This window comes from Pelobates fuscus, chromosome 9 (assembly GCF_036172605.1).
Source record: "Pelobates fuscus isolate aPelFus1 chromosome 9, aPelFus1.pri, whole genome shotgun sequence".
NCBI lineage: Eukaryota > Metazoa > Chordata > Amphibia > Anura > Pelobatidae > Pelobates > Pelobates fuscus.
In genome coordinates, this window is record NC_086325.1 from 28,683,147 (window position 1) to 28,705,767 (window position 22,621).

At 40.8% G+C, this 22,621-nt stretch overlaps 1 protein-coding gene across 1 annotated transcript; it reads right to left on the reverse strand.

Annotated features, from left to right (window-relative positions):
• Positions 1 to 1,948: 1,948 nt before the first annotated feature.
• Positions 1,949 to 18,967, reverse strand: ERCC2 (ERCC excision repair 2, TFIIH core complex helicase subunit). The gene is made up of 23 exons (XM_063431749.1): positions 18,922 to 18,967; positions 17,283 to 17,382; positions 16,335 to 16,412; positions 16,171 to 16,233; positions 15,951 to 16,064; positions 15,062 to 15,178; positions 14,130 to 14,246; positions 13,826 to 13,949; positions 13,650 to 13,746; positions 13,272 to 13,405; positions 11,872 to 12,040; positions 9,970 to 10,088; positions 9,772 to 9,841; positions 9,430 to 9,499; positions 8,914 to 9,015; positions 7,740 to 7,803; positions 6,937 to 7,058; positions 6,544 to 6,636; positions 6,381 to 6,453; positions 5,692 to 5,762; positions 5,080 to 5,223; positions 3,778 to 3,921; positions 1,949 to 3,652 (listed from the first exon to the last, which is right to left on the reverse strand). The coding sequence occupies exons 1-23, from the start codon at positions 18,924 to 18,926 to the stop codon at positions 3,560 to 3,562; spliced, it is 2,283 nt and encodes a 760-aa protein (XP_063287819.1). The 5' UTR covers positions 18,927 to 18,967; the 3' UTR covers positions 1,949 to 3,559.
• Positions 18,968 to 22,621: the final 3,654 nt, after the last annotated feature.

The window sequence follows — 22,621 nt, forward strand, 5'->3', positions numbered from 1 at the left end:
CCAGAGCTCCGTAACTGCCGAACGGAGAGAGTTAACGAATCCCCATTCGGTAGTTACAAAGTACCGAATGAGGGAATCACTATCTAGGGGAATTAAAGTATGGATGGCAGTTATAAATGTCTGTTTTAACTGCCGAACGGAGACCGACCGCAGGGCCCATTCTCATGGAACCCTTTTCGGATACCAACTCGTGTGCGGTCGGTCAAACTTCACCTTCCTGTAACTGCCGAACCACTGGTCCGATCTGGGTGAATTTTGGATATTATATTCACCCAGATCAGGGCTACCTAGCGGTACCCTAATATTAAGGATATGTGATGGTTTAGGGGTACATCCAAGTTTGGGGTAAAGCACTGTACAAGTTAAGGGGATTATGATGCTCTCTGAGGGGAGGTTGCTCGGTTGGTATGACTAGTCAAGAACGTGACACGGGGGAGCAATGTGTGTGTTGGGCTATAGCTCTCTTAGGCAGATCTTAGTTTACCGCTGTGGGGTATTGGCGGTGAGCAAATTGTGTAGTAATGTCGTGGGCGTATAATAAGAAAATTAAAATAGAACATTAAAAGAAGCAAAAATTAACATAACAGGAGGAAACATATTATAGGTTAGTGTCCCTTATTAAGTCAGGTCACTGAGTTACTGGAACCACTGGGTGTAAAAGGGGTGACTCTGGATACGTCCCAGGTTCGGCTTGTGTCCGTCGTTGTACTTTGGCCTTGTATTCCGAGCGCCTGGAGGAAAGCAGTTCCTTCTGTGGGGTCTTGGGCCCTGAAAGTCTTTCCATCTCGGGTGACCACCAGAGCTCTAGGGAACGACCACCTGTAGGGGAGGCCAGCATCTTGCAGTGTCTTTGTAATCGGCTGCATCGATTTGCGCCACAGTAGTGTGGCCCTGCTCAGGTCCTGGAAGAACGTGAGCGTGTGTGACTCGAATTGTAGAGGGGTCTTGCCCTTTACTGCATTGAGGAGCTGTTGTTTGTCGGCTTGAGTTTGGCAGCGTAAAATAATGTCCCGGGTGGCCGTAGCCGGTGCCTGCGATGATTTGGCAATGCGGTACATGCCGTCAAAGTTGAGTTGTTTAGCGTGTTTTGTGGACATAACGGTGGAGACTAGGCGCCTGACGAAGTGGGGAAGCTCCTCGGGTGAAAGGGCCTCCGCCACTCCGCGGATCTTGATGTTCCTGTTCCGTTCTCTGTCCTCCAGGTAGGCCAATTTGACACCTTGGTGAGCTTGAGCCGTTTGTAGGTGTTGTACGGTATCATTGATGGTGGCCAAATCCTTTTTCAGATCAGTGAGGGCCTCTTCTGTCGTTTGGACCCTGTTAGTAACCGCCTGTACTTCTGCACGTACAGTTTTAAGTTCTGCCGCAAACATTTGCTGTATGTGTACCAGCAGGTTGTGTATGTCCTGTTTGGTGGACGGTGCATTCCCATCGGGTATCGCCGCGGTCTCCGGCGTGGAGGGGGTCCCTGCTGGTGAGTCTGTGGTTGTTGCAGGGCCGGGCTGTGGCGCCCCTTTGGGCTTCTGAGTGAGTAGATGGCTGATGTCTTGGCCCTCCTTAGGTGCAGACTGGGTCTGCTTCTGCGTTTTGCGTACCATGTCGCCGTCTGGAGGGGCTTGTCTGCAGTATTCTGTGCGGGCGTTTCCCTCTGGGCTCGTTCCGCTCCAGTAGGGGTCGATGGTCGGCCGCAGGCTTTCCACGTGGTAGGCCCGAAAGCCTCGGCGCCTGGTTTTGGCGTGCGTGGGGAAAGTGAAGGGCATCCGTTTGCTCGCTGGTACTTCCCTCTCTCATCGGTGGTGAGTCTACACCGATTTTAGCAAGTTTTGCGGTAATAAAGTTTAGTTTTGCCGTGTTTTAACACGGAGCTGTTTGGAGATGCGTCTGCCTCGGAGCTCCGCTTAGCTCCGCCCCCGAATTTTGAACTTAAGATCAAAATAGCCAAACTGGAAAAACTCTCCAAGGCAGATGTGCTTCCAGTTCGTCTGCTTTGGTCTTAAATTTGTTCTTTGAATGCCCCTTGAATTCTCGCTTTATTAATTAACCCAGCTATTTAGCAATTTTACCTGGAGTGCTGCTGACAAAGTGACCGAAAAACAGAATAGTATCAGAGCACATCTTTGGACACGTCTCTGATTTTAAACATAAAAGGTTTAGACATTTTATGCGTTAGGAATTTCGACCAGAATCCAGGAATATGCAACGACCCTAAACGATAACTGAAATAATATGTTTAGAAAAAAGAAGGAAAGGTTCAAAGTAAAAATTATTAGTAAAACATTTTACTCCCTGCATAAAATAAGGTTATAATAACTAATAATGGGAGAGATATGTTGGTGTTCATTTCTGAGCTTGATCATCATATGCACATAAACATGTGATGAAACCCAGAGGGTGCAGTCTGTCTGCCTTCACTGTAGAATTACGGGGATGAGGTCCTACTGCTCAATTGTCATCAATACATTTGATTTTTCACAACAGGTTTGCTCAGTGCCAGCTGCCTGACCTCTTCTCTTCCACTATACCAGCAACAACATCTTTTTGAACCTCATCACAGTAAATATCTTTACAAATCATGCGTGTGATCTAATGTAGCACAGGGTGTTCTACTGATTTTGCTCGTTAATAAAACATAATGAAACCCACATCTTGCGTCTAAATTTGGCGTTTCTATACAGTCAAGAGAGAATGAAATGTGTAAGGATGTACACAGATATTATATTACTTTCTGTATAATTCCAGAGTATCTCAAAGTCTCCCGCTACTACCAGCAGTGCAGATTTTAGGGTCTCACATGTCCAGTCAGCATTTTACTTGACAGATCCACTTGTGATGGAGAAGCCACAGGGTCATTTCTTGACCTTGGTGTTAGGGTTATTTGAAAACAGATGCCATAGCTAAGTAAAAGGACATTTTGAATTGAGGAATGGATTCTGTCAAGTTAATCATTCTCTTACAAAGGTGTATGGAATCCTAGCAATCCAAACATCACTACCATCTGTTCTGCTTTCTCATTGTCCAAAATAATAGTTATCACACAAGTTGTTATAAAATAACCTTTTATTTCAGTATGTAAAAACACATACACTTTATGGATGTAGAGCGGTCTTGTCGCGCTACAGCTGCACATTCTAGAAATTATTAATCAAATTGTGGCGGATTGCAAAATTTTGATCAAAGCAATCAAGTTGTAAAAAACGATGAACTAAGTCATTTTTCCTATTTCCGATAAGCGTTTATGATCTAATTTTTGCAGTTCAATTCAGCACAATTCACTGTCTGACAACACACCCTCTATGTGTGTGAAAAACATACACATGGGTCTGAGCGCTCTCATATTCAGTGCCAGGACTTTCACATTTTGTCTCAGCCTTGATCCCTTAATTAGATAAGTCTGTTAGGCACAACTCAAGGCTACCACCTTGCGGGCCTAGTCTTGATGTCTTGCTGGCTATGTGAGATGTCTAATAGGTCTCACATTGCTGTAACAATGGCTTTCATATCCATCTGCATGTGTAGGTCTCTAGTGAGTCCTTATTGATGAGAACTCTCAGGGTAGATGTCACACCTGATGAGCTATCTCTTGTATCTTCTGCAGCATCTCCTCCGATTGCAGCTGCTCAAGAGTCAATAGAGATAGTCCCAGCTGGTCCTCCTAAGAACGAGATGTCCAACATGAAAAAGAGGAACAAAATGAGCAAAGGAAGTGAAAGAGAGAAATTCAAAATGAAAAAAAGAGAGAATAATGCGGCATGAATGGATGGTGGGCGCCGATCTTACCCTGCGGAACGGTTGTGCCATTTCTCTCAGGAAGTGTCGGGACAGGTGGACACATTCATCCAGTGTGAGGTTCAGGTTTGCATCAGTCAAGTGTTCCTGGATCCAGAGTGGTAACTTCCCTCGCTTATCAGCACGAGCGTACCGCTAACAGATACCGGGCAAAAAGGGTTATAGCACAAATCTTGACTGCTTGTCTAATGCTATCATTTTGTATTTTACTCACTACAACCCAGCTCCTAATTCACTAAAATTCAGTTATTTTCCCAAGTTGGGTATCTTTGCCTAAAATGTGCTATTCTCTTAACACTCATTCTAGTCACAGATTATCTGCCATGCCACGTGACCGACATCCCAGCTCTAGTAAACATAAAACTCAAGGACATATTCAGCTCAACGGATTCATCTCAGTCAAACTCAGTTAAAATAAATACCTTATCATTTCAATAATTGATGGCTGATGTGCATAATTTAAGCATATTCTAGAGCAGAGATTCCCAGATGTTTTAGAACTACAGCTTCCATGATGCTTTGTGATTCTAAAAGCATTCTAAAGGCATGCAAAGCATCATGGGAAGTGTAGTTCTACAACATCTGGGGATCTAACTTTCGAGCACCCTTGATCTAGAGGAAACCTATGCACCAAGTGATAACATCTTGCCACGGATAAGTAAAACAGAGTTCAAATAAACACTGCGTAACTCAATCCAATGAAACGCTCAGTAATACTTATATTATTTTATATAAAAGCTATATATAGACACGATGGTGTTATTACTTTACTGATTATGATGTGAATGCTACCTGCATTAAGAACAATTATAGTTTGGTTTCACTGTCTCTCCCTGCATTTCCCACTGCTCACTTTCTCTAAAACCAAGAGTGTACGGAGACATCAGACATTTTAACCAGAATTCAGCTGGGTAGAAGATTAATAAACTCATCTTGCATTGTTTAAATAGACTCCTGCATGTAAATGTACCATGTTCATCATTTATATCGATTTAATAGGCAGATTTGAATTAAATGAATGTTGATATGCAATAAAACAAGGTTGTATTCACTAAACTCCCAATTGTGGTTAACAGAAATTCAAAGGACCAAATTAGGTCTAAAATACCCAAGCTGTTACTACAGTTGAATTGAAGAATTTTGTTGAGCATGCGTTTGTGATTCAGATTTAAAACTGGCTAAAATTTGCCCTTTAGTAAATAAAAGCACCTGTTTTTATATTTTTTGTGTGCAAAAATCTGCAAAGTCAGATTATTTTTTCTGTTTATGTGCTGTGTTTATCTATAGAAATACCTTATCTGCAAAGAGCATTATCCCATAGTCCGTCTTGCCACGGATGACCCGACCCACGCATTGTGCAGCGTGTCTCATTGCGTCAAATGTCAGGAAATCATTTTCACGCAGGTGGAATTGGTCCCGTAAGAATTGCAGTCGAGCCTGATGGGAAAAAGGAGAGTCTTTTTAAAGAAATCTGAGTGATCAATTGGAATGATACAACATGTATTACTCTGTTTCTTTTTTGTAATCCCCTTTTCATCAACATGATTTATTATGTACTTTCTCTATAATTTTTAGAACAAACACTGATCGTGATAAACAAAATTGAGTTAAGAAAAAAGAAAAAAAATGCAGAATCTCATGGACTTGTTGGGAAATTTCAGCCACAACATGGTAGCCAGCGAAACAGGGGATGGCATTTTTTGGGAGATGGAACTGGACGGATGGGGGTGACTTTGAAGTACCAGGATGGATGGAAGTCCTTGGAAATTCGTTTTGATTTAGGAAATAACGTGCCAGTTATTGTCTGGTCTCTTTAACGCTTGGATTAGCTATAAATGTGTGTACATAGGATAATACAAAGACAAATACATTGGGGGAGGGACAGAAGAAGACTACAGTACTAACCTTCAGTATACGGCTCTGTGTATACACATACGGTACTCCAAACATTATGACAGCTCGCCCGTAATGATGTACTGAGAAGAAACCACATAGTCCATTAGCACTTTATTTTACCAAACAATCAAACAAGGTCATTTAAACCTAAGGCAGACAAAACGGTGCAAAATTTGGAAAATTCCTTCCTCTATAAAATATTGAAAGGAAGAAGCCAGCAATAATATTTTTTGAACGCGATAGGTCACTGGCTCCTTTATCAAACCCAAAATTATTTAAAAAGTGCCCTACAAATACATTATCATTAAAATGAGGATTTCATGTGCATTTCTCCATTCACTACAGGCAGGGTTGCTTTCCTCTGCTTATCCAGTAAATTAGTGAACATCTAAATGGTTTATGTTAAACTGTTGCTACAATTTCCTGGGGATTTGGAGATCTACACCAGTGGTTCTCAACCCAGTCTTCTGGTCACATCAACAGCCCAAGATTTTGTCATGTCCCAATTCTGTTCCAATGGGATATTGACCCATTGAACCATTTTCAATAGAAATATCATTTAAAATAAGATTGTTAAATGACTTCTGAGCAAAGCTCAGGTCAACAAATCAGAAAAAAAGAGAACCCGTCCCATTTGAGACTTTATAACATTGATCCCCAAAAATGTTTATTTAAAGTTAGCTTTCTACACTACTAACCAAAGTCAATTCCCTCTGACACTTTGCCACGAGCCACTGACAACAGGATGGCACCACGTCCATTCTCACATGCCTGAAATATAATCACACAAAACAAAAATTAAACAACCATTTCACACAAGCTATGCGTTGCGCCCCCAGTGTGACCATCACCACATCTAACCTCCTGATATTTCTCTAAGGCGACACTGGTCTCCGCACCATCCTGCGTCTCAATGAAAATCAGCTTGTTCCGCTCAATGTTGTCCAATATTCCCTATGAGAATAAATGTAATGCAGGGTTAGAAAAATCCTCACAGTCTGGCATATTTTTTTAATTGTGTTTTTTTTTTTTGTCTCAATAATTGCGATAGATACTTATTTACATTTATATGAATATATCCAATGAGTGGTTATGGGGTCAATACTGGGAATAAGTTAACATAATATTAAAAACCCTGAGCAGTGACTGTTCCTTTAGTAATGGTTTTAATTTGAGATGGATACTGATGTAGTACTGTGTGGTAATCCCTTTTTTTCCTGCATTACATAGTGTTCTGTTGTGTAAAGGGTTTACCTGCTCATACCATGATGCCACAATGTTCTCCATGTATTGATAACTGGTAAAAAAGCCCACAATACCATCGGGGACCACAGCCGACATCTCCAGAAGAAGGTTTCCATAATTTCGCATCACAGCTTGAGGGTGAAGGTCACAAAAAAATAGAGGAGGTTGTAAGAGAAGAACATAAAATGGTAACAATAACTACAGCTTAACCAGCGACCGATATTGCATATTTATCTCACAAACATAGTCAAAGAAGAACATGTTATTGGGTCTCCCTGGATTTTTGACTTGATTTGATTACTTGGATAATAGGATCCACGATTCATAAACAAAAAAGGAGATTTGTACTATGTAGAGTTGTATTTTTCTTTTACTGCCAAAATCATTGTTTTTGGTATTTATACTATTACAACAAAAACAAAGTAAACACAGCAAACAGTTACAAAGTTTAATAATTTGCCCTTTGGTTATGGTTAGATTTGTGCTGTTGGAGAAAGAACAAATAACAGTTTTTTTATTGCTTGGATTCCACCCACACGAGCTGTCCAGATCCGATATACCGGGAAAGTCCTGGTCTCTGTGCTAAAGATACTGCGACCACGGACGTTCATTTGGGCCTTGCTAGTGATATGTAGCCGTTACCTCTCAACACACAGCAAAGCGTTCATGTCTGCATTATCTGTTAGACTCAAGGACATACTAAAATATGCAAACTGACCCAAAGTCATGTTTCACCACATGCAGATATAGTTTGTGTTTTGAAATAAATCCTATGGTTTAACATTAAACAGTTAAAAGTTATTTCTGCTTACCCAGATCTTCCCTTGTCTCGAATTTTGAGGTCATTGCCACCTGATCGTTCCCACGACCCACCACCTGAGGAAGACGGGGACGTCAATTCCTAGACATTTCTAATACGCAGTATGAGTGCAAGATTCTGCGCACCTTACCAGCTTATCACAGCAAATCTCTCTCCACCCTTACAGCTGAGAGATGCGGATAGAAAATATCTACCCAGGCATAAAAAATCTAATCTTTGTGGCAGTAATATAGGAAGTAGCAAAGTGTCTAGTCAAAAATATTTTTGTTAACAAAATATATTCATTTTTAAATGTCAGTAACTATATTCTTAGAGCTTGGGCAGAGTCTCACCACAGGTCACCTGGATGACCATTAAACCCCGCAACAGACTCGGTGTATTTAAACGGATTTTCTTATATTAAAAATTTGAATTTAACAAAAATGAGGCTAAAATAACCAAGCAGTGACTATAGCTGATTAGTAAACATTTTACATATTAGCATTTGTCTGAATTTTGCAATATGCTAAAGTTAGTTGTTTAGCGAATAACCCCCTTGGCGTTTTCACAAGACCTTTTTCTCATCGCTGCGTCTCTCCTGCTAATCTTTGTGCATTGTGCTAGGCTTGGTTCGAGTGATCCCCAGAGTCGATCAACTAGTATTACGGAATGGGTCCATTAGTACTACGGACGTCTTTCTGAGTTATATATCCTCATGTCCATTGAATATAAATTATAATTAATTTAATCCTTTCCTTATATATTGAGGCTTGTGACATAACTCTATATGTGATTATTAGATAAATCTTCACTTCCTGGATTACATTTGCAGCTATCAGGTGGTAACATCCATCTTTCACCTTTCCTCATCACAAGCCTGTAATCTGACCTCTTATATGTCCAAACCTTGTTCTCTACGTGACTGACAGTCACTGCCTTTTATCTGTCCTCTGCTTGTACCATGGCCAGGAGCCTGCAGGAGATGCTCTTTAAACATGGGTTTTTCCTGTTCCAGTGATTCTGATATATACTATCCCCATCAAGCCATAAAAGTCTTCTCTCCCTTATCTCATGGCTCAGTCCATCACGATATTAAGCTAAACCCAGTCACATTTTAGCCCTGAGTCTATCTCTGAGCCTTTACCCATTATACTACTAAGAATACCATACTTCGCTACAAATCTTACCATAGGACACAAGCAGACACGAGCCAGGGTCATTGTGAAGGTTGCCATAGTAACTGGCCGGAAGTCCAGGATTTTGGGATAAATATCCAGTGGAGAGAGAGTCTGTGAGTCACAATAAGTGGGTATAAATGAAAGCATCTTTGATAATTCAAATGTTACAATAAAGCGTATTTGCAGCAGTCCGCATGTGCATGTTTCTGCATCTCTGTCTTTTCGTGAATCTGTCTTCATGTCCCAATGTCTATGGTTGTGTGTATATACACATATGAATCTGCATGTCTGTGCTATAGGAGTTTTGTTTGTGTATCTGCCTGTTCCCATGATTGTGTGTCTGCATGAATGTGTGCGTTGTTTGTGTATCTGCCTGAATATAAATGTGCGCGTTGTTTGTGTGTCTGTCTAAAGGGTTGACGATGGTGCATTTTACAGTGGTGACAAGTAAGACATACTCTGGATGTTGTTGGTAAAATTATTTTGTAAGTTTCCCAATAAGAAAACAAATACAATGTTTCTCACCCCGGATGTGATGATGACAGATTGAAACCTCTGGAATACTGGTTTAATAGCGAGGGAAGAATCGAGGCAGCTAAGGAATAAGACAGAGAGCGTGAAAAAAAATTTGTAAAACAGAATTGTCTGTGCACAAACAGATACAAACATTGAAGACAACTTACATATGTAAAATTAGAGACAAAAAGCAGGACAGGAGTTCATTCATGGCAGAGACAGGGCAAATAAAAAACAGGCGAAGAATAAAAACGGATTGGTAAGAAAGGTTAGGGGAGGACTAATGGACTGCAGAGAGAGAGAGAAAAACATGATACATGACAGAGACAGACAGCTAGAGAATATTATCACCTGAGGTGTAGGACAGGATTACTGATAGTTGGTGTTCTGTCTTCAAATGGTTCAATGATGATCATAAAACCTGTCAGAAAGAGACAGCAGATAATAGGAGATAGGGAAAAGGAACACTGGAAGAAAAATCAGAGAGCAGAGAGAAGGTACAGAGTGATCAGTGGGAACGAGAGCAGTAGAGTCACAATGGTCTCTCACCCTTTGTGTACGTGCTGACAAGTGTGGCGAAGTGGGTGATGAGAGTGAGGGGGGAGAGGTCTGCGATGTCTGCAATCTCCAGAGTACGCGTTAAAGAGCGCAGTCGCTCCGCACAGAACCTAGACGACATAGAATCAATCTTCAATGTTCATTCTGTAGTTACCGTATATACTCGAGTATAAGCCGACCCGAATATAAGCCGAGGCCCCTAATTTTACCCCAAAAAACTGGGAAAACTTATTGACTCGAGTATAAGACTAGGGTGGAAAATGCAGCAGCTACTGGTAAATTTCTAAATAAAATTAGATCCTAAAAAAGTTATATTAACTGAATATTTTTTTACAGTGTGTGTATATAATGAATGCAGTGTGTGTGTGTATGAATGCAGTGTGTATATGAATGCTGTGTGTGTGTGAATGCAGTGTGTATATAATGAATGGAGTGCAGTGCGTGTATATGAGTGCAGTGCGTGTATATGAGTGCAGTGTGTGTATAATGAATGCAGTGCAGTGTGTGTATAATGAATGCAGTGCAGTGTGTGTATGAGTGCAGTGTGTATGCAGTGTGTATATAATGAATGCAGTGTGTATGTATGAGTGCAGTGTGTATATAATCAATGCAGTGTGTATGTATGAATGCAGTGTGTGTATGAATGCAGTGTGTATATAATGAATGGAGTGTGTGTGTATGAGTGCAGTGTGTATGCAGTGTGTATATAATGAATGCAGTGCAGTGTGTGTATATGAGTGCAGTGTGTGAGTGCAGTGTGTATATAATGAATGCAGTGCAGTGTGTGTATGAGTGCAGTGTGTATATAATGAATGCAGTGCAGTGTGTGTATGAGTGCAGTGTGAATGCAGTGTGTGTATGTGTGTATGTATGAATGCAGTGTGTATGCAGTGTGTGTATTAATGCAGTGTGTATGCAGTGTGTGTATATAATGAATGCAGTGCAGTGTGTGTGTATGAGTGTGTGTATGAATGCAGTGTGTGAGTGCAGAGCATTGGTGGGGGTGGGCATTTTATTAATTATTGTAATATATATTTTTTTAATGTTGTTATTATTTTTTTATTATAATTTTTTTTGTTTATTATTATTATTTATTTATTTTTTTTCGTCCCCCCTCCCTGCTTGTTAGCTGGCCAGGGAGGGGGGCTCTCACTCCCTGGTGGTCCAGTGGATGGGCTGTAGGAGCGGGGCTGTCAGGAAGCTGTAACTTACCTTCACCGCAGCTCCTGTCAGCTCCCTTCTCTCTCCTCCGTCCGTGCAGCTCCCAGGTCAGCTTCCTCTGCAACTCTCGCGGCCGCGCGGAGCGTTGCCACGGTAACCCGTGGCAACGCTCTGACCCCGCGGCTCTCGCGAGAGTTGCAGAGGAAGCTGACCTGGGAGCTGCACGGACGGAGGAGAGAGAAGGGAGCTGACAGGAGCTGCGGTGAAGGTAAGTTACAGCTTCCTGACAGCCCCCGGTCCTTGTCTGTATTATGGCAATGAAAATTGCCATAATACAGACAACTGACTCGAGTATAAGACGAGTGAGTGTTTTTCAGCACAAAAAATGTGCTGAAAAACTCGTCTTATACTCGAGTATATACGGTACTTTATATTCTGGACAAGACATGCTCCCCAGAAACGAACATGATCTAGATTATCTTGTAAATCCCACAGCAACGTCCCCTAAAAAGCTAGATGGTCTGAAGTAACAATATGGCAGGTAATTCACTAGTTTTAATGTTTGCCATTGCTGGGATGTCAAAAAAGTTTTCACTAAGCAGCATTTCCATCCTTCACCTAGAATTCCTCATTTCTATTTGCTTCTGGAGATCTGCATTTAAGAACTGGAACAGATGTAAGAAGGTCCAGGTAAGGCTATGTTGTTTTCAGTTGTTTATAATACAGACTCACCTCATTGGCTTTCTTTCAATGCAGACCTTTTCAAAAAGGTCACGCAGAAAAGCAGCTGGGCCCTCTTGTGTCACGTGACCGGAGCGCAGCCGAGACTTGACATAACCCACAAACCTCCGCAAAAATCCCAGGAAGTGTAGAGCATTACGGATACAGCCTGGAACGGCCTCTGTGGAGAACATGAAACACTAAGTAAGTCATTTACTCTGTCTTCTCCCCACCTGTAAGTTTACGCGTTTTCAAACAGCTAGGAGTAAAGTTATAGTCAAAAACTACTAAAGAACAGAGCAAAGGACCCGAAGAACGCTTCTTTTCGTTGGGGTGAAAGATTGTTTCAATAGCTGGTATACGACACTGATGATTAACGTAATAGTAAACTTTCATTTTAACTTTTAGTTATTTCATAGAAACAAACTTTAAAATTAACTACCAAATAAAGAGAGACATACTGAAGGGCCCTGTGCAGATTGTTGCCACAAATGTGGGAGTACAGAATTGTCTAGATTGTTACTACTAGAATTGTCTACTTCCCAATAGTACCACTACAGTTAACGGTGGCTACTCTAGGAAGCCAAATTTTTGACAATCTGACTTTTAATTTTGGTACCCAATAAAGAAGCCATACTGAATAACACTGAGCTCCATTGCTTGTCTGCATGAATTGAATGTCTGAATGACATGTTTATACAGCAGTGCATGTGTCTGAAACGGGTGAATTTACTGAGAAGTGATATACTCGGTCCATTGTAAATATGTATTGTACAGAACAAAGCAGGCTGCCATCAGGGGATTCTCCTCTGTGTATTGTGTGGTCACTGACCAGCTGGATTGTGTCTGGGTGAGACCACCAAAGGGTTCATTTTAGATAGGTCCATTGGATTTTTTTCTTGCTGTTCAGACTCTTTAGCGCTTATCAATAATCACTAATTTATTTTTTGTTTTTTTTACAGTGGTAAAATCACAACTTTTGCAGAGTACGCAATAAAAGATTATACACGAGCAGAGATATGTGCGTAAGTATCGTTAATTAACTTTAAATGCGTGATCTCTCAGAGATTAGACAAACCTCATTTTAGTTAAAGAAAATAAACAAGATTTGGGTAAAACGTTGTGCCGCGTAAATCAAGCATTCTGCCAGAGTAAGCGACAAGCTATTAGCAGTAATGTGGGTTATCATGCAGTAAATAATATTATATCATATTATATCACGAGGGACCTATTAATGATGACACGGAGTGCATGTTGCAGTTTACAGGCTAGGTGTCACGTTTAAACAACAATAAATACGAGTCTAACTGACAGGCAATATTTATAAATGTGATTTTATTTATATGTTCTATATCACATAGTATTATATAATCTTTTGAAATGAAGGTTTGTGTTAAAACTTGGTAACCTACCTTGCAGGATTTCATCGGGCAGCACTGGGTTGGAGAGATAAATATCTGTCTCTCTGGCTACCGTAGCTTCACGCAAACCTTCCACCAAACGGGCGTATTCCTCTTTCAACTTTCTTTCATCTGTTTCTTTAATTCTAAGGGAATTAAAAAAAATATATATATATATATATATATATTCAGAAACTTCTAGAAGAAAACCGCTGCCTTAGGTCCCCTTTAGCACAAAAAATATTTTAATACCAAATTTGCTTGTACTCTCCTTCCTCCCAGTGACTGATCTGTTATTGTATCACTAATGCGTCATTATTTCCCAAATCTCACCAACCGGTAATAGTTCACTTCCAACTCATTATAATGAACCCAATGCCCCTTGCTCACTTTTGTATAGCAGTGTCGAGTGTCTCAATGTTAGTCTGACAGCGTTCGAGGGTCCGGCGTGTGATGGTAACGCTCATAGAGTCAATGCAGACATTATCTTAAAAAGACCACAAACATTATTGTCAGGATGTAACAAAGAGACACATGGCCAGCCCGTCGCCCAGACAATCACTCACCGATATTGTGAGCTTCATCAAAGACAACTACAGACTTCTTGGCGAGCTCGCGAGAAACAAGGTCAGCAATCTTGGGGTCCAGTAGGTAGTGATAACTATACACGACAACATTGCACTGCGACAGCTACATCAACACATGTAAGAATGTTACAGCATGAACAATGCATTTACCCAATGCCAACACTACCTCCTGGTATCAAAGAAAATACACAGATACAAATAATGGAATGTCTAAATTACGTTCCATCTGCAGCCATACATTACCAATGACAGTTTACAAACATCGACACATTGAAACACTCACAGCGTGACGGGCGAGGTAATACGGACACCAGCCTCGCTGTCGCCCCAAAGCTTTGAGGTCATCCAGGTTATATACCCCAACAGGTAACGGAGTCTGTCTGCCGATGGCATCAAATTCCTAGAAAGACAGAATATCAGCATGTGTGTATAGCGGCACATGGCCTAAAACAGCAACTAAATAGATATATCTGGATAAATTCTAATAACAGAAGCTGCAAAGAGCAGAAAATAAATAAATAAAAAAGATGGTGACTAACAATATCATATGTGAGTTCTAAACATTGCTTTCTTCAATCAAAATCACAGAGAAATAAACTGATGCAATATTCTCAATAGTTGAGAAGTAGTTGACTCAGTCCAGCCTCTAGAATCAACATACTTTGCATAACATAGATTAATTAACTGAGTTTAAATGTGTCTGGAGCCCCTAGTAGCTATCTGTTTGACAGTCACTAGTAGTTACGGGTACTGCAACACGTGAACACTGACGTTTCTCAGAATGGCGCAGATTTAATTAGCATCTATTCCCTAATATCGCCTCATTAATATGAAGTGATTTTGGGGTTTAGACTATCTCTTTAATGAATATTTGAGGCCTGTCTGTCAGTGTGGAGAAGCCTGGCCTTTTCATTCACAGTGTCTCGCAAGACGTTTCAGTCTATTCCACCATTTTCTGTAAATTTTTCGAAATTGCAGTGTATAGAACCTGCAGATAAGCAGCCGTCCTGAATTCCTTTATCTACCGTCAAGAATGCGTCTCGTCAATGTAAAAGTAATCAATCAGCACCTTTTAATTATAATGACTGAGCCACAATAGATTATTTAGCTGTAACAGGAATTCTTCACTAGGCTTCATCTATAATCAGTAATCTGAATCTGGCCCTTTACACCCAGTCTGAACAGGACCACCGATATGTGTCATTAGTTACATACTTCATAGAACCGACAGTAGGGGGTGCTGGGGTCTCTCTGCCTTTGCGTCCGTATAAAGGATGCAGTGAGGCTATGACAACGACCATCTATCTCCTTCCCGAAGCGTAGAGCACTGACCTGGGAAAGAAACACAAAGGGATATACTGAAAATATCACATGGCAAGCTTTAACCAGCAACCAACATTGTCTCACAGCTTGATGAGCATCCAAATTAATACTAAATGTTTACTGATGGGTGGCAGTATGTCCCCGCTATTCCCACATTCAAAGGCCCGCTCATTCTAAGTAATGGTTTAAGTAACAAACCATTCCTAAGGGCCAGGCAAGGGAAGGAATGGGAACTCAGAAGTGTCACCAAGTCAATACTTTTGAATTGATTCAACTTAAATATATATACACATATATAATTATTAATGTTTGATGCCCTTTTTGTACCATTTCATTATGTAAAGTATTTATAGTTAGAGGAAGAATTTAAGGATAGAGGTTAGAGATAACAAATGGAAAGATAAGGTGAATACATTTAAGAATAGGTATTAGGATTAAACACTGTGTCATTACAGCAACATTATGTGAAGTATCAAACACAATGTGAGAGTCAATATATTTAAGCTGCCTAAAATAACTTTATTAAAACATCCCACATCAGGCCAGTCAGGGCTATTGGGCGGATTGTTTGAGTATTTTCTGCAAAATATTCTACAGCTGTGTCTTTAGTAACGCGTTTTAACTTTATTGAATATTTTATTCCACCATTGCAATCTTCTATCAGTTTGCTCTTATTGTGCTTTTAGGATAAATGCGAAATATGAATTTTCTGACATAGATTTATATTTGATGAACTGAAAACATGAAATTCATGTAGATATGGACAATCCAGGAGGCTCACCTCAGGATTTACACACAGGTTTCGCCTGGAACTCAAAGCCAAGGCCAGGAAATTGAGTTTCTCTCCTGTTTTTGCCTGAGTATATTCAATCAGCTTCCTCAACTCCTCCACAACCTGGAAAAATGGAAACCCCCGTTCATTTGTTACATCCCTTCTCAAACCTCTTCACAGAAGAAAGAATACTGTTTGATAGAAAAACAAGACACGTTGTTTTGCTTACCTTCTCGATTTCTGGAACAGTTCTGGAGCAGTATATTAACTTGGTAACTTCTAGAGGGTATGCCTAAAGAGAGAAAATTAAAAGTGGTTTCAATGGGAGAATCCTATAAAAGATGCAATTTTTTAAAATAATAATAATAATAATAACAACAACAACAAACTCACCCTCTGGTAAGCCACTATCAGAGACAATAATGAGACTGTTTTGCCCGTTCCTGATGGCATCTCCAGCACACCGTGACCCTGTGACACAAAAAGGTGACGTGATACAGAGAAGACACAATCAAGGCTGGCCAGGAAAAAGTGACTTTGAGAAATTTTCAATCATTAGATGGAGTCAGAAAACTAAGGGGTTCATTTGCAGAGAGACCAAACCCATTGGTATATGGGCTAAAGACATAAGAACAATACAAACAGGGTTATTTTCTAAAGTGAGAATTTAAAGGGAATGTCAAATTTAAGGCCGAAGCAGCAGATCTGGAAGTATAGCTAACTTGGAGACATTTTCCAGTGTGAATATTTGGACCTTACGGTTGAAATCCCATTTGAATTCTCACCTTAGTGAATAGCCGTGTAAGTGTTCAGGTGTAGATAGCAGGAGAAAGCTAGTAAAACAAGGGGAAAAAACGAGAAGAAAAAAGAGGAAGACAGGGCTGCCTCTTTTCATACCTTTACATATAATGGTTGAGTTACATTGAGTGCTAGTGTGCATATATTCTAAATCTCAGCCGTTATTACATAATTCACTACAAAGAACAAATGGAGAGGCACTAAGGCATCATGGGAATGTTCTGCCATGTTAACATTAACCGTCGCTGATGTAGAAGAGCGAATGTAACAGAGACATGGTTCCAATCACAGGCTGAGCTTGACAGGTGGAGCACTCTAATGTGGATTTTAATTTCAGACTGCGTGAATTTTGTTTATTTTAAGTGAAAATGTACAACCATTAAGGGGACACTCCAGTGGATGAAAGTTGGTGCTATGTGGATGACATTAAGGTAAGGGGTAAGGTAAGTCGTCTTACTCTGTACGTTTCCAAGTACTTGAAATGTCCTAATGCACGGTAATAATAAAATTCTATTCCACATTAAGCATTTCTGCTATTCTAACCTTGGCATCCAGAGTCCTCTTGAGCTCCAACATGTAGGAGAATTGCTCTGGATATATGTACTCATAGGGGAAATACACCAGCAATCCATCTATATTTAACCTGAAAAAAGAGCATAATTTCATAAATATTATTCACACAGCACACATCCTGATTATCTCAAATGTGGGGCTCTTCACTTTACCCGGGGTACTTTCTCGGAGAAGACATGAGAAAATACATAAAAGAGCAAATAAATCGCAAATTGGGCTGTTAGCCACTTGGGGGCATTTCTACCTATATACGAATGATCACTCATTCACGCTATCACTGGCTCTCAGGATTCCTTGTCAAATCGGAGTGCACGGTGCCCAGTTATCACACCTCACCTGTAATGCTCATTCTGGTACTCCCATCATAAATCATCCTATTCTACCCAGATCTACCCCCTCCCAGTGTCAGAAGGGGTGCATACAGTGCCGGTATGATGACCAGGACATACCTTGTGACTCATGCTCCGAAATCAAATTTATTGTGAAAGGACAGATTTGCAGCGTGACTGCGAAGGTTCTTAGGGCAAAGGGGCAGATTCTCAGGTTGAACAAAAAGTACTGATGGTAAGGGGGCTGATGCTCAATGTGAATGGGCACAATCTGAGAGAATTATGCATGTTGACACAGGAAGTGGCAAACAAATACATTTTTGTGCCATTTTATTACTTTACTTTAGGTCTGCTATATGAATGGGGTTGCTAGACTCCCCTATCACCGGTACACATTAATGGATAGTACTTGAAAAGTGCTGCCCTGCCAGAGGGCACTCCAACCATTAATCGATGGAGATTCATGCAGTATGTGAGAAATACACAATGCAGGGCAGCACTTTTCATGTACTGCCAGCCAGCATGTAGAAGTTATATGTGTCCAGGAAACATGGACATTGATGGCTTAATTGTTCAGTGTAGGATCAGAGTGATAGGAGTAGTAATTATTTACAGTAAAAATCAGGATGAGGAACAGATCATGAACAAACACTACAGGCAGACACATTAACAAACACTAAAGACAGACACACGAACAAACAATACAAACACACACTATAACAAACAGTACAAAGACACATCAACATACAGACACATTGACAAACACTACAAACATGAACATACAGACACATTGACAAACACTACAGGCAGACACATGAACATACAGACACATTGACAAACACTAATAAACAGACACATGAACATACAGACACATTGACAAACACTACAGGCAGACACATGAACATACAGACACATTGACAAACAGACACATTGACAAACACTAATAAACAGACACATGAACATACAGACACATTGACAAACACTACAGGCAGACACATGAACATACAGACACATTGACAAACAGACACATTGACAAACACTAATAAACAGACACATGAACATACAGACACATTGACAAACACTACAAACAGACACATGAACATACAGACACATTGACAAACACTACAGGCAGACACATGAACAAACAGACACATTGACAAACACTAATAAACAGACACATGAACAAACACTACAGGCAGACACATGAACAAGCTGCGCTGTTTAAAAACACTATAGAAAAGGTTAAAATGAAAATACATATTACACAATGTATAACTCACTTCATGGCTGCTTCAGGCTCCACCCTCCTAGTAGCCACGCCCCTGCTTTCTTCCGATTGGTCACTCAAACTGCTAAGCTGTATCACGTGACTGGCACACTACTGGCGTAGTGGTTCAGCGGCGCCATGTTGGTTCTGGGCAGCTAAGCCAATCTGATGTCACGTGATGTGAACGTTATGCCTCATCTTTCCAAGGGAAAGCAATCTATGGCCCATACCTCAGCAAGGCATGGTTAATCTATCCTGAGTGTCAGGAATCTTTATTTACCTTATTGTTGCTATAGGCAATGTCACAGAGCTACATCAACACTGCTACATTGTAATATATCTAATATACATATAAATAGGAGAAGCTGTCATTTACCCCTTGGATCCCTAGTGTGTCTGTGAACTGGGTCATCCTCCTGTGAAAACCAAGCAAACTCATTTTGTTACAATGTATGAATTAATGTACCAAAGTAAATAGCCATACCTCCCAAGTGTCCCTATTTAGGAGGGACAGTCCCTATTTTTGGCCCATATCCCTCTGCCCCTTTTCTATCCTAATGTCCCTCTTTCCTAGGAGCTCTATATTGTTGGTGTTTCTGAGTGAATCAAAGAGCTCCGCAGCTATAATACTCGCATATACAATAAATGTGTTTAGAAAGTAGTCTGTAAATAAGATACATTGTTCTTAAAGTGGCACTGTCACCATCTGGGGACTTTGTATAATTTGCAAAGACCTCAGACAGGGACTTAGCTGCTCGGCGTCCGGTGGGCAGGGGACCAGGAAAGGTGAGTTTAACTTACCTGAACCTATCCCTCACAAGGCAGGCGCCACCATCTTCTTTCTGAATGTTCTCTTCTGCTCCTAGCGCTTCAGCGCCTGGGGCAACGTCAGTGCTGGACTCTCGCGCATGAGCAAGTGTACAACATTGAGGTTTATGGAGAATCCCATGAGACCGTAGAATCCCCTATAGACAGAGCCAATTCCCTGCAGCCATCACGATTGGGGGAATGAAACGTCTAGACAGCGATAGCTCTGCCCAGTGTTTAGAAGTGTGAGCCGCAGGAAAAATACTGAGATAGTCAGTATATATATATATATGAAATAGTCCCCACTATGTCTCAGTATATCTTTTGACTGGGTTGAAACTTCAGTGAAATTACAACAAGGTCAATCTAAGTATTTCATAAAGATTCTATTTTTATGAAATACTAATTTTGCAGGGGGTGGAGAGAGAGGGGAGCGAAATTGCGGTTTTAAATGACCTTTTAGTTGCAAAAATTAGTTTCACCTAAAATTTATCAGAATAACCGCACCCCTGTTCACGCTCCAAGTTACACCCCAAAAATCAAGTGCCCCTATTTTTCCATTTGAAATCTTGGGTAGTATGCCTTACCTGGCATTTTGCTAATTCAATCATAGGGTTATGTACCTGGGGCTATCCACTAAAGTGTGCGCTGCCAGAACCTGAGAGTGAATTACAAATGTTAGGTCACAATAGCTAAACTGGTTCTCTAAGCACCATAACCACTACAGCACAACCCTGATTTTGTTCCCTGGTTCTATATCAAACTATTTTTGAGCGGTTTAACACCCTCAGAGCAATCCCTGGGCCCCTGTCACCTGACCTCTTGCGCAGCATAATATTATAGCTGTAGTTACACTTCCACAATATCTATTCTGTCCATGTTTAAACAACATTCATTGGCTGAGCAAGTCAGCGGACGGAGATTGTTGCTGGTTTGACAAAGAAATACTGATGAAGTCAGGGGCATGTTGGCACCTTAACCATTACAGTAGGCTGTAGTGGTCATGGTGCTTAAACCACCTCTTTAACTCATGGGGCAGTTGCATATTTTTTCTGTTTTCTACATTTTTACATTTTGCTCCACTGGAGTCTATTCAGTAAACTATGAATTGTATTGGATTGAAATCGCTAAGGCAAAATCTAGGCTAAAGTAGCTGATTTGGAAAAGTTCTCGAGCTAGCCTATAGTCACAACTTGGCCATTTCAGCCAACATTCAGACTTCAATTCCCTAGTGACTTAGCCCCACCCTTTGTGAGACTGTTATGTGAGCTTGTGTGATGCCACTTACCAATAACAGCACTTACAGTTATTATTATTATTATTTTATTATTTATATAGCGCCATCAGATTCCTTAGCGCTGTACAATGGGTGGACTAACAGATATGTAATTGTAACCAGACAACTGGACGTACAGTTGACCTGGGTAGTCCTAACAAAGCCTAAGTCTGCTAAACTGACTTGTTAAAAAGATGGCACTGTATGACGGTGCCACAGTGACAGTCACTGAACTTTAATTAAAGGGGCACGGTCACAGGTTAGGTAAACTTCGGCACTCCAGATGTTATGGACTACATCTCCTACAATGCTCTACTAATGCATTATACTGGCAAAGCATAAGGGGAGTTGTAGTCCACAATCTCTGGAGTGCCGAAGATTTCATATCCCGAACTAGATCTTCATTTCTCAATATAGTCCAACGGCTACAAAGATAACTGCTTTATCCAGACAGAAGGGAAGTCTGTTAACCTGCCTGATTGAGTTCATTTGGAATGGCAAATATTCATGTCTGAAAGCAACGGCTCTGTGTTAGGAGACAGGCTGGGCCAAGCTTGCATAATAAGTGATAAGTAATAGAAATTTGTTCAGACTTGTAATGCAGATAAAACGAAGAAAATTCTCTCTCAAACAGCATTTATACAATTTTCACATTGTGCCACTGGAGGGCACTGCAGGATAATAAATAAAAACAAACAAACAAACAAAAAACATGACAGGCGCACATTATGTGCTAACCTTACCCAAACCCTCATTAAAACACGGACACAGGTTATACTGTTGGAAATAATTAGTCCACAGCTTTATTGAATTCTTAATAAAATAATTAAGGAATAACAAATGGGGTCATTGCCAACAAATCTTATTAAAGTTAACATCTCCCCATATACATAACATACCCCTAGCAATGACCCCACAATAATAACAATAGATAACAATCTAAATAACATGTTAATACAGAAACTGGCCACCCAATATGACCACATTTCCACCAGGTTAAATTGTAGGGGTGTACCGAGACACCGCTACCCACCATATCGATTGTAGGGGTGTACCAAGACACCGCTACCCACAAGCTCCAGTGTAGGGTGTACCAAGACACCGCTACCCAGCAGGTTCGGAGCCACCGACGGGCTTGAACCTACCAACCACGTGCAACAGTTCCCAATCCACACTTAACCTCAGGATGCCCCCTTTCTCCTCCATCTACCCTCCGATTTAACCAGGCCATTCCCTGCCGCTGTGAAAAAACGGGAAATCAACTAACCTAACCAAATACAGGGAGGGTGGGAGGGACAACTGACAGGTAAGCTTAGGTTCAGTTAAAATGGCCACTTCATATAATGGCCGGTATAAATACTCCCCTTATGGCTTCGCCCCACCCAGCATTCTAGCTATCACTAACTTCCTGTGGTTGCTATGCCTACCTCCTGGCTCTGTCAAGGCCTATTCCTCTTAGCTGCGCTGATCCATGGGCTACATTATTTGGTATTACAGGGGAACCTCGGAACTCGAACTGAATCCGTTCCAGAAGGCTGTTTGAGAACCGATTTGTTCAAAAACCGAATCAAAATTTTCCTTAAGAATTAATGTAAATTAGAATGATCTGTTCCAGACCCCCTAAAGTACA

Bases quoted from the DNA above. Each gene is read 5' to 3' on its own strand.
- ERCC2 (XM_063431749.1), bottom strand. The intron at 15,179-15,950 runs GTGAGCCTCCTG...TTTCTTTCCCAG, and splicing joins ACCTGTGTGTAAATCCTGAG to GTCAGTGCTCTACGCTTCGG. The intron at 13,406-13,649 runs GTGAGCAAGGGG...TAATTCCCTTAG, and splicing joins CTCGACACTGCTATACAAAA to AATTAAAGAAACAGATGAAA.